The following is a 12,735-nucleotide window of genomic DNA, read 5'->3' as shown; positions in this document are numbered from 1 at the left end:
GGCGGAGTCCAACATGCACCGGGAACAGGTCTGACTTACTGCCGGCAATGCGAACACAGCTCCTGCTCTGGTCATACAGGGACCGGACAGCCCTTAGCAAAGGGCCCCGGACCCCATACTCCCGGAACACCCCCCAAAGGACACCACAAGGGACACGGTCGAATGCCTTCTCCAGATCCACAAAACACATGTGGACTGGTTGGGCATACTCCCATGAACCCTCGAGGACCCGGTGGAGAGTATAAAGCTGGTCCAGTGTTCCACGACCAGGACAAAAACCACACTGCTCCTCCTGAATCCGAGGTTCGACTATCGGTCGGATTCTCCTCTCCAGTACCCTGGAATAGACCTTACCGGGAAGGCTGAGGAGTGTGATTCCCCTGTAATTGGAACACACCCTCCGGTCCCCCTTCTTATACAGAGAGACCACCCATTCCAGTGGTACTGTCCCCGACTGCCACGCGATGTTGCAGAGACGTGTCAGCCAAGACAGTCCCACAACATCCAGAGACTTGAGGTACTCAGGACGGATCTCGTCCACCCCCGGAGCCTTGCCACCGAGGAGCTTGCTAACCACCTTGGTGACTTCAGCCAGGGTGATGGACGAGTCCGCCTCCGGGTCCCCAGTCTCTACTTCCTCCTCGGAAGACATGACGGGGGGATTGAGGAGATCCTCAAAGTATTCCTTCCACCGCCCGACAACATCTCCAGTCAAGGTCAGCAGCTCTCCACCCGCACTGTAAACAGTGTTGGTGAAGCACTGCTTCCCCCTCCTGAGGTGTCGGACAGTTTGCCAGAATTTCTTTGAGGCCGGCCGATAGTCGTCCTCCATGGCCTCCCCGAACTCCTCCCAACCCCGAGTTTTTGCCTCTGCAACCACACGAGCCGCAGCGCGCTTGGTCCGCCTGTACTCATCGGCTGCCTCAGGAGTCCCACGAGCCAACAAGGCTCGATAGGACTCCTTCTTCAGCTTGACGGCATCCCTTACTTCCGGTGTTCACCACCGGGTTCGGGGATCGCCGCCGCGACAAGCACCGCAGACCTTACGACCACAACTACGAGCGGCCACATTGACAATAGAGGTGGAGAACATGGCCCACTCGGAGTCCATGTCTCCAACCTCCCCCGGGATCAGGGAGAAGTTCTCCCGGAGGTGTGAGTTGAAGACCCCTCTGACAGAAGGCTCTGCCAGGCGCTCCCAACAGACCCTTACAATACGCTTGGGTCTGCCAGGTCTGTCCGGCTTCCTCCTCCGCCAGCGGATCCAACTCACCACCAAGTGGTGATCGGTTGACAGCTCAAGGAGGTCGATCATCGACCTCCGACCTAGAGTGTCCTGGTGCCACGTGCACCGATGGTCAGCAACATATTTAAGTTCAATTAGTGCTATTATAAATAACAGGCTATGTCGGATATGTATGGATATTTTTGAAAAATCGTGTGTCTAATCAAAACATACAATGAAGTATAAAGGTCACTTAAATAAAATAAATTATACGGGTGCTACATCAATAAAGTCATAATATTTCGAGAATAAAGTCATAATATTACGAAAATAACATCGTAAGATTATGAGAATAAAGTAATAATTTTACGAGAATAAAGCCGAAGCCTGAAAAAGTTGTAATTTTATGAGTACTTATGAGTCGTAGTACTACGAGAAAAAAGTCATAATATTACGAGAATAAAGTCGTAATAGTACAAGAATAAAGTCGTAATAGTACAAGAATAAAGTCTTAATATTACGAGAATAAAGTCGTAATTTTATGAGAATATAGGCTGCTGTGCGTGAATGAGTGACTAGTGCGTTATGCGTTATGGAGTATTTGGAGCATTTTGTTCAGATATACTTTCAACTGGGGTTTACGCAAAATGAAATACTGTGTCTTTTAGCCCACCATCACCACACTATCATCAGTATAAGCACTTTGAAGGGATACTGCCAGCATTTGAGTTTGTTTAGTCGGAGGAGCCATACAGATTTGAAAGAAAATGCCAAATTCTTCATAATGCACTAATCACTCATTCACGCACAGCAGCCTATATTCTCATAAAATTACGACTTTATTCTGGTAATATTATGACTTTATTCTCATAGTACTATGACTTTATTCTCGCAGTACTATGACTTTATTCTCGTAGCACCCGCATAATTTATTTTATTTAAGTGACTCTTACACTCCGTTGTAAAAACAAACTCAATTAGCTTTAAAAACTGCATCAGTCATGATGTTTTTATGATCTGACTAAATGAGAGACAAGCCAGAGCGCGGTCAATAATTTGATTGAAACAAGAAACTTTTCCATCCATTCTGGTCCGAGGAGCGAAGGGAAAGACGCGACTGACTCCCCCCTCCTTTCTTGGTCGCTTACCCTGCTCTCCCTGTTGTCCGCGGAGAGAGAGAGGAGGCTGGGTGCATAGTGTTTAGCCTAGTTAATGTGGACAATGTAGTTGCGAGATACCTTCCCGAGGCGTGCTGCCTGTAGATCTTGACCCGCGGTGCGTAAAAGTAACGCTGTAACGGAACTATTCGCATGTAATGAGAATTGGCTGATCAGATCATAGCGAGGGCTACGTGCGGTTTGACAGGGAGTGAGAGACAGATGTGATGAAGGAGCATACAGTCAAAACTCACTGAAAAGACCACATCTGCAAAGTGTCTGTCTCCAAAACAAAAGCACTGCCGCTCACACCCGCCACATTTAAGATAATGGTATCCTTAATACGTGCTCAACAATTTTACTTGGTTAACATTAAGCCTATTTTTTTTTATGCTGTTGGATAGAAACGTGCATGTGCAAGATAATTTTTGATGAGTGCACCGTCCACAGACGTGTGTCCAGTTCGTCAGAGTACGCGACAGCTCATTAAAAGTCTCACACAAGAAGCAACTCAAAAGTCAAGTTTTAACTATATTCAGACAGAGAAAAGTGATCTAACACAGGAGTATAAGTGCACATGCTGAAACTTTTCACCGTTTCTTTAGACATTCTTTAATCAAAGCTAAAATAATCTTGACAGTTAGCCCAGTCGACCAGGTTTGTGCCAGGTCTCAGCGCCAACTACTGTTAGGCATAAGTGCTATAATAAATATCGGGCCAATGTGAATCTTTGTGCAGCCTGACTATTGTAAAATATGCATTTGTTGATCTTACATACACCAGATGAAAGGAAACTGCATCTATTTTGTTAAAAACAAAAGTGTTGGTGAGGATCTCCAGACTTCAAAACTAGGTGACACTAAATCAGTATTACATCTTTTATTCACAGAATAGAATATAATGTTTTTATTGCAAATCAGATACACATGAAGAAATTGATGCAATTGCCCACTAATTACATACATTTTGGGCTTGTTTGGTTTTGGGTTGGTTCAAGTTTAGCCTTAATGTACTAGGCTTGGTCCTGTTCTAGCCCTGGTTTTAGTTGAGCATAGCATAGAATAGTTGATATATTTTGCATTGAAATAATTTCTCCCCTCTGTCTTTCACTTTAGGAATGTGACACAAGTGAGCAGAGACAGGAGACTCCAGGTTGGACAAGACACAGAGCTGTATCGCATTTTAAACATGCACTACAATAAAAGTAATGTATACCAGGTAAGGAACTGTCATAACGTCTGACAGGAGGGACCAAAAAGACAGAACTCGGGGAAAGGTTTCACAGTGTTTATGTACAGACGGTAGATCAATCGGTGAGTCTGGAGCAGGGTGTTTGCCATGGTCCAAAGGTAGAGTGAGAGTAGCAGAGTCTGACATGGGACGGACAGTACCGGTAGAGAAGAGCAGGGTCGGAGGCAGGAGAGCTGAGCAGGTCCAGGCAGCGGGATATGGTTAGGAGCAAAAGTATCCCCCCTCCAAGGGACACCTCCAGGTGGACCCCCAGGCTTGTCAGGATGGGCGTGGTGAAAGTCTCTGTCCAATTCGGGGTTAAGCATGCCCTAGGCACCCAGGAGTGCTCTTCAGGTCCATACCCCTCCCAATCCACTAGGTACTGAAGTCCCCTGCCCCGCCAGCAGACATCGTTGAGCCGCCGCTCATCACAAAGTCCACTGCCACATGGGATCACGGTCGCTTCAGGACTGAGAGCAGTTCGAGCAGACTGGAAGATGGTGAGTGGGAGGCTTTTCCCCTGGCACACAGCTGGCACACTGAGACGGTGGCCCTGGTGTCCTTGTCAATGGTGGGCCACCTGCGATTGATCCCTAGGTGGCAGACAAACTGAAAGCAATGGACCCATTCCAGTACCTTGGAACGGACAGGATCTGGAACAAAGAGAGTACCAGGTGGGCCATTACCTGGATCAGGGTGGTTGTGTTGGGCCTCCCGGACCAGGTCTTCAATTTCCCAGTGGACAGCAGTGACCACACATGTAGGGGGTATGATGGGTTTGACTTTACGGGACCCCGGGTGGTAGGTGAGTATGAAGTTGAACCTGCGAAATGAACGGGCTTGAGGGGAATTAAGTTTGGCTGTTATTAGGTTTAGGCCAGTCAGTAATGGCTTTGATTTTTTCGGGATTAGCTCTCACCTGTCTACACCCCACGATGAACCCCAGGAAACTGACCTTATCTGCGTGGAACTCACACTTCTCGGCTTTGACGTAGAGTTTGTTTTCCAGCAGACGCTGGAGGACCTGGTGTACGTGGTGCTGGTGTTCCTGCGGGGGAAAAATCAGAATATCATCAAGGTACACGAAAACAAAGCGATTCAGGAGGTCTCGAAGCACGTCGTTGATAAGAGCCTGGAAGACTGCTGGAGCATTGGTTAATCCAAATGGCATGACTAGGTATTTGAAATGTCCTTGAAGGCAGTTTTCCATTCATCCTCTTCCCGTATGCGCACCAGGTGATGTGCGTTCTGAAGATCAAGCTTGGTGAAGATGCTAGCTCCGTGGAGTGCCGTAAAGGCAGAGTCGATGAGCGGTAGAGGGTATTTATTTTTCACGGTGATGTTGTTGAGGCCCCTGTAATCAATGCATGGTCGTAGTGTTTTATCCTTCTTGGCGACAAAGAAAAACCCCACGAGAGAGGAGGACTTGCCAGCGGCTAGGGAGTCCCGAATATACTGTTCCTTAGTGTCCCATTCTGGTTTGGAGAGATTATAGAGATGGCTGGAAGGCAAGGGGGCGCCGGGCAAGAGATCTATGGTGCAGTCATATGGGCAGTGAGGAGAAAGTGAAAGCGCCTGACTGTTACTGAAGACGTCCCGGAGATCATGGTACTCCTCAGGTAAAGAGGAGACATCCAGCTCATCCGGAGGATGACTAGGAATGGTGTTGGCACCCCAGCGCGAGACAGGGCAGACTGCAAGCAGTTGGCGTGACAAGAGGGACTCCACTCTGACACCTTTCCCCTAGCCCAGCTGTGAGCCACCAGCCAGGGATGGCCCAAGATGAGCGGTGTAGTGGAGGGCAGAAATGACGTGAAACCACCTAGTCTCGTGGTGGTTGCCAGACAACACTAAGATGATGGGCTCAGTGACATGCGTTACCTTGGCTAAAAGTCCCTCATTGTGTGCTAGAGCTGTGAGGGGCTGTTCAAGTGGCTCCAGCCTTACGCCCAACTGCTCGGCCAACTGCTGGTCCAGGAAATCCTGCTCTGCTCCAGAGTCAATGAGGGCTAAGATGGGTACGGTAACAAAGCGAAAGCACAAAGTAACGTTGAGTTGAAATGTATTATTTTTCTTCCCTGGGTTGTGGTGCTGACCCACCAGTACTCCCAGTCCTACTGATGGGCCGAACCAGGCAGGTGGCAAGAAAATGTCCCCGTTTGCCACAATACAAGCACTTACCTGCCTCGCAGGCGTTCCTCGACAGTCAGGTGCACTCGACCGTCAGGTGCACTCGACCCAGCTGCATAGGCTCCTCGTGGGGCTGTGTAGCGGCGCGGATCACAGTCCGGACAGGTGAATGGCGTCTCTCTCTCTCTCTTGGGTGACTCTGCCAGTGATTGTCGATTCAGTTTGCTAATGTCATGAAGCATGTATTTCTGCTCCTGGTGTTGTCTCCCTGTGTGCTTCTCCCCCTGCCTCACCTGCCGGAGTCTGGAGCTGGGCGGAGTTCCTGGCTCCTCCCGCACGCACCTGCATCCCATCAGCGCAATCAACGCCACCTGCCGTGGATAAGAGGAGCCAGGATCATCCGCATGTCAAACGTGACTATCCCAGCTCTGTTTTTGTAAGGCAAGGCAAGGCAAGTTTATTTGTATAGCACAATTCGTACACAAAGTAATTCAAAGTGCTTTACAGAATAAGAAAGACATTAAAATCACACAAATCAAAACATAAATAATCACAAATAATCATCATAAAATTAACATTAAAACAGAAGAGTGCAGAATAAAAACCTTTCAGTCATATGCACAGCTAAACAGAACTGTTTTGAGCCTGGATTTAAACATTGTCAAAGTAGAGGCCTGTCTCAAACCTTCAGGAAGACTGTTCCAGGTTTAAGCTGCATAAAACTTAAACGCTGATTCCCCATGTTTAGTCCTGACTCTGGGCACCAGCAGGAGGCCGGTCCCTGAAGTCCTCAAATTGCGACATGGTTCATATGGCACTAACATGTCGGAGATGTACTTTGGACCTAGGCCATGGAGAGACTTATATACAAGCAGAGCTGCTTTAAAGTCTATTCTTTGAGCTACAGGAAGCCAGTGCAGAGACCTGGTTCTAGTCAGGACCCGAGCAGCAGCATTCTGGATGTACTGCAGCTGTGTTAAAGCTCGTTTGGAGAGGCCAGTGAGCAGGCCGTTACAGTAGTCTAACCTACTGGAGACAAATGCGTGGATAAGTCTCTCTAAGTCTGGCTTTGACAGTATACCTTTGATTTTTGCAATGTTTTTTAGGTGGTAAAAAGCTGCAGATGTTATTGATATGATGTGGCTGTTAAAGTTCAAGTCTGAGTCCATTGTTACCCCTAGATTTCTAGCCTGATTTGAAGGTTTTAGAGAGAGAGAGAGAGAGACTGGAGGTGACTGCTGACACTTTCTCTATGTTTCTGTGGGCTAAAGATAATAACTTCAGTCTTGTCTGAGTTTAGCAGAAGAAAGTTGTTTTGCATCCACACACTGATCTGTTGGATGCAGTGGCAGAGTGAAATCGTGAAGGAAGAGATTGTAGACCAGGTAGAGAGTTGAAAGAAGTTTATCTGATCAGATGAATGAAGTTACAGACAGCAGGCACATGCGTTGTGTTTGAGAGGAGTTTTCCAGTACTTAAAGCCTTTTCAAGGTACTATCTATAGAAGGCAGGTCTTATAAGGACTTAACTAATTTTACATACTGTCCGTACAAGGTCACAAAGAGATGTATGGTTAGCTGTTTACAGAGAGGTAGAATGCATCACTAAGAGATGCCTCCAGTCACTAAAAAGATGTATTGCTAGACCTCTTGTCAACCTGAAGAGGAATACCAGTATCCAATGACCGAAGCGACTGGTTCTAGTGGAGACATCCTAAAATAAGTTTTGTGTCACATTCCTACAGAGAAACAAGTTCACCTTTATGCTAAGACACAAAATAATCAACACAAGGTTAAAAAGTAAAAATCATGCTTTCACAGAGTGAATCCACTGGTCCATATTCACCTGCTGCTAGTGAAACATAGATCTGAGTGTCATCTGCATAGTTGTGGTAAGACACATTATTGCTGCGTATTAACTGGCGTAATGGCAGCATGTAGAGATTGAACAGCAGGGGTCCCAGGATTGACCCCTGGGGCACCCCACATTTTATCTGATATACATTTTCCAATTTCAACAAAGTACTCCCTGTCTTCTAAATAGGACTTGAACCAGTTTAGTGCTGCCAGAGATGCCCACCCAGTCCCCTAGTCTCTGTAAGAGAATTCCACGATCCACAATGTCAAAGGCAGCACTCAGATCTAACAGGATCAAGACTGAGACTTTGCCTGCATCAGTGTTCAGGCGGATGTCATTTGTCACCTTGATAAGAGCAGTCTCAGTGCTGTGGTGGGATCTAAAACCTGATTGGAAGACATCAAAGGAGATGTTCATTTCGAGGAAGTTAATAAGCAACTTTTTCGAGGACTAAAAACGGCAGATTTGAGATCGGTCGATAATTGTTCAATATTGTGGCATCAAGACTGCTCTTCTTTAGGAGAGGCTTGATAACCGCAGTTTTCAAAGCGCTTGGGAATGTTATAGATTGAAGTGACATATTAACTATGTGAGTGAGTGGTGACAGCAAACTGTTGAGCACAGACTTTAGAAATTTAGTGGGTAACACATCGAGGCAGCATGTAGATGAACTCAGACTGGTGACAATCTCTTGGACAGTTTTGTCAGTTACAGGTGCAAAGTGAGCCAGCTCTAAGTGTCTAGGTGGGTGCAGGGTTGTTATTTGCGATGTGGAATTTATGGCATTTTTAATGCCCTGAACCTTGTCATTAAAGAATACTGCAAACTCATTGCACTTAGATGTGGAAATTAGTTCTAACGGCAGTGGAGCTGGGGGGTTTGTTAATCTGTTTACTGTTGCAAACAGGACACGAGAGTTGTTACTACAACTTCCAATAATGTCAGAAAAATACCTTTGCCTTGTTCTACATAAACATGTGCATCTTTTCTCTGTGAATTTCATAATGAACCTGGAGCTTTGACTTGCTCCATTCCCGCTCGGCCCTCCGGCACTCCCTTTTCTGTGCCCTGACCGAGTCATCATTCCTCCATGGCACTTTCTGCTTATCTTTAACCATTTTAACCTTCATCGGGGCAATGGTGTCCAGAACATTCAAAACACTCGAAGTTACAGAGTTCAACAAATCATCAACATTAGAACATGAGGCATTTTCAAAGTGTATCATTTCCATGAACAGTGCACCTGTTTTATCATTTATGTGTCTCCTTCGAACAACTGCAAGACCAGCCACTGGTTTGGGAATAACAGACAGGTCAAAGAAGACACAGAAATGATCAGACAGAGCAACATCCACCACATTGACATTTGAAATATTTACTCCTTTTGTAATGAGCAGGTCCAGAGTGTGTCCTCTGTTGTGAGTGGGCTCACTGACATGCTGAGTCAGGCCAAAGGTTTCAAGGACAGAACACATTATCCACATGTACATTAAAATCACCTGTAATGACTAATCCATCAAAGTCTGTGCATACGACTGAAAGCATCTCAGTAAAATCATCAATAAAACTCAGACAGTGCTGGGGAGGTTTGTATATGAGTAGAGTATGGAGGGGGATTGTTTTAACTCCATTTTGAATGAAACAGTCAAAAGATGAAAACACTCCAAATGACAATCTGTGAGTAACTAAATTATCTCTAAACAATGCACACACACCCCCACCCTTTTTCTTTACTCGTGTTTCAGATTCAAATTTGAAGTTGGGTGGAGTTGATTCCACTAGAACTGCATTACCTGTGTTTTTGTCAAGCCATGTTTCGGTCATAAACATAAAATCAAGATTAAAAGAAGAAATAAAATCATTAATTAAAAAGGACTTGTTACATAAAGATCTGACATTGAGCACAGCAAGTTTCAGATTAGTTTCAGTAGGACTGGATGTTATTGTCTTACAGGGAATGTGAACTAAATGTCTCTGATTGGACAGTCTAACTGTCCTTCTGTTAATCAGTCTACGTGGTGTAACTGTAGATATAGCTCCATCACAGGGCCTCAGCATGATATTATTTTTATCATGACTGTATGTCCTGAGACAGCAGAGGCCCTGTGTGTCCTAGCTCTTGTTGATAACAGCTCTGGGGGAAGGCAGGGAAGGGCGAGGAAGGGGGAGTTTGTGTGAGGGACCAGATGAGAGAGCAGGGGGGAGTTTGGGTGAGGGTGAGGGACCAGGTGAGGGCCGAGGAGGTGGAGCAGCGGGGAGTTTGGGTGAAAGACGTGGGCGCATAGGTGGGTACGGGGAAGAGTTCAGCATAGTTGATGCCAGAACTCTCGATCGCTCTATATTAGGTGTGAGGGGAGCCATCTTAATTCCTGATCTGATGAGACTTTCTAGATGGGTGGGAAGGGCCATAGGTGAAGGTGGGGAGGAAAAGGAGAGTGAGGAGTCCCTAGAGGAAGTAGATGTAACAAAAGGGACCCAGGGCTGGTCTGTGGACAGGGGAGGTGATGTGGGTGCTGCTGCGACTGAAACCTCTGCTGGGGCTGTCACAGACAGGTTCAAGGCCTGTGACGAGGGCCCTGAGGGAAGTGGAGATGCATCCTTTACTTTTGAAGGTGGTGGTGATGCTGATTTGTTCTCATGGGGAGGTGGTGGTGCTGCTGAATCCTTCGCTGGGGGAGATGTTCGTGCTGCTGGTGGTGACTCCTTCGCTGGGGGAGGTGGTGGTTGTTGTTGTGGTGCAGCTGGTGGTGCTGACACATTGGCTCGGTCTCTGGTTGGTGCAGCAGGAATGCTTCTCTCATTCCTCTTTTCTCTCACTGGCCCAGGACCCTGTCCAGGCCGGTTTCTCAGAGCGTGGAGGAGGTTATCCATCAACACTCTCACTCCACCTCTGCTCAGGTGTGGGCCATTTCCCTTGAACAGATCCTCTAGTTTCCAAAATAGATCAAAGTTCTCAATGTAGTGCAGTCCTCTGGCTGCACATTCGTTGAACAACCATGTGTTCAGCTGAAGCAGCCGGGTAAATTTGTTCATCTTAATTCTGTCTATGGTAGGAAAAGGTCCACTGATGAAAGTCTTAACCTCCACTTTATCAAGCTCCTCAAATAATTCAATGAAGTGCTTTTTCAAGATTTCAGTCTGATTCATTCTGGTGTCAACTGCACCCATGTGCACAATCAGCTGTTTAGCTCCTTGGTATGTTGACAAAACTTTTGAGAGGAGTTTTGTAATCTCAGAGACAGTATGACTGGGGTACAAGCAAGTTTGGATTCCTCTGTGAGTCACATCTCTGAGAGCACCATCTCCTAGCAGTAGCGTATCTCTGACCTTGACGTTTGGCACAGACCGCCTGTCTGCCGCCGCTCTTTTGCCAACTTCATTGCGCTTGTTTTGCGACAAAAATCCATTTTCTGTTTGTATATTAACATCAACATCAGTGTGTGACAGTGGTAAAAATCTGTTTGTAAGCTGTATTTTGGGTGATGTAACTATATTAGCATTGCCTCTTATCACTTGTCGCGTTGACTTGAAATTCTTGTCTTTACAAAGTTTTGGAAAAGACACAGTATCACTCAGGTTTAAGTTGAAAGTAGCAGTTTTTTCACTCTTCTCTGAAAGTAACTGTAGGCTGCTTACCGCTGGAAGTCACAGGAAGGGTTCGGTGAAGTCCTTTTTCAGATTCTAAAACAAATATCCGTGCTTGTAGCTCAATAATTTGTTGTTGATAGTTCCGACAGCATTCGCAGAAAGAATTCCGTTTGTTTCTTCCCGAGGACATGTTGGTGGCTCGTCAAAAATTTTGTTAAAAATTGTGAAAATGGTTTAAAAATCTTAGTTTACTTAAGAGAAAATCATAACTAAACAAATCTCCCAGCAATGGAAGAGGTAAAATGATTAAAAAAGCAAAGTAAGGAGGAAGCAGCAGGAGCAAGCAAGGTTTGTGTCTGCACTCTTCAGAAGCAGGTAGTAGCACTCTTTGTTACCTACCTTTTTATGCTTACTGGATTTTGCTGCCCCTCAGATTCCTGCTCACTTGACCATCCCAGCTCCTTGTCTCTGGCTCCGTTCCTGACCCCGCGCTCCTGCTCCGGTATAGTCTGCTCCTTGTCTTCACCACCTTGTCTCGTCCTGGACTCCGGTTTGCCCCACGTTTCTCGCTCTGGCTCCTGTTCCCCGGAATGCCCCTGCTCTGTTACCTCTGGCTCCATCCCCGGTCCTGTCCCCGCTCCGGTACTGGCTGTTCCCTGTTCCTGTCCCTGCTCTCCTGTAACTCTACTCAACTGTAAATAAAACTGTAAATCTGCTCCGAGTTCTGCACCTCTTTGGTCCACCCTACACCAGCATTACGACAGAACGATCTGGCCTAAATGGACCAAGCAGACTTGGGACCGGATCAGACGCTGCACATTTTCCCACCATGGAGTGATTATTGGACAGCATGATCAATCCATCCGGATGCTGTTGGATTGTAACCAGACTCTGACTCAACAGGTGTCCCAGCTTACTAGTCAAGTTGCTGCGCTGCTCGCTGCCTTGCCCACGGTTCCTCTCGCCACTGCTGCCGCCATCGGGACCGGGGTGCCGCAGCGCCCTCCGGAGTCGGGGGGCACGGATCCCGACCCTTATTCAGGTCAGCCTGGTTTATGCCGGAGCTTTTTGTTTCAGTGCATGTTCATGTTCCAGCAGTGTCCTCCCGTTTCGATTCAGATACCACTAAGATACTGTACATCTGTGGACTACTCTGGGGAAGGGCTCTCCAGTGGGCAGAGGCACGGCTTTCTAACACGGCTTTGGACAATTTGAACTTTGATAACTTTGTGTCTGCTTTTAAACTAGTTTTTGATCATCCGCACTACCAGGTGGATGCAGCCTCCTGCCTGTTAATCCTCGCCCTAGGGCTCAGGTCCGTAGCAGACTATACTATTGAATTCTGGAAGTATGCCGCAGAGGTGGACTGGACTGATAGTGCGCTATGGGACTTCTTTTTAAGAGGATTAAACAAACGTTTAAAGGATGAGTTGGTTTCCGGGGACAAGCCCCTCGATTTGAGGTCTCATTACCTTGGCTAACCGGATTGATAATTGGTTACAGGCGCGGTGGAGGGAGAGACGCCGGTTGCCTGTCAGGCACGAGACA

General features: G+C 46.8%; 1 protein-coding gene across 1 annotated transcript in view; it reads left to right on the top strand.

Moving 5' to 3' along the window:
• tmem179ba (transmembrane protein 179Ba) overlaps nucleotides 1–12,735 on the top strand; it is a 30,896-nt gene that overhangs the window by 2,261 nt on the left and 15,900 nt on the right. The window contains exon 4 of the mRNA XM_055228886.1: nucleotides 3,498–3,600. Coding sequence (XP_055084861.1) covers nucleotides 3,498–3,600 — 103 coding nt within the window. The remainder of the gene's footprint in view (nucleotides 1–3,497; nucleotides 3,601–12,735) is intronic.

The sequence above is a fragment of the Periophthalmus magnuspinnatus genome, chromosome 18, assembly GCF_009829125.3.
Source record: "Periophthalmus magnuspinnatus isolate fPerMag1 chromosome 18, fPerMag1.2.pri, whole genome shotgun sequence".
In the NCBI taxonomy this organism is placed as follows: domain Eukaryota; kingdom Metazoa; phylum Chordata; class Actinopteri; order Gobiiformes; family Gobiidae; genus Periophthalmus; species Periophthalmus magnuspinnatus.
This window is presented reverse-complemented; position numbering and strand designations above follow the sequence as displayed.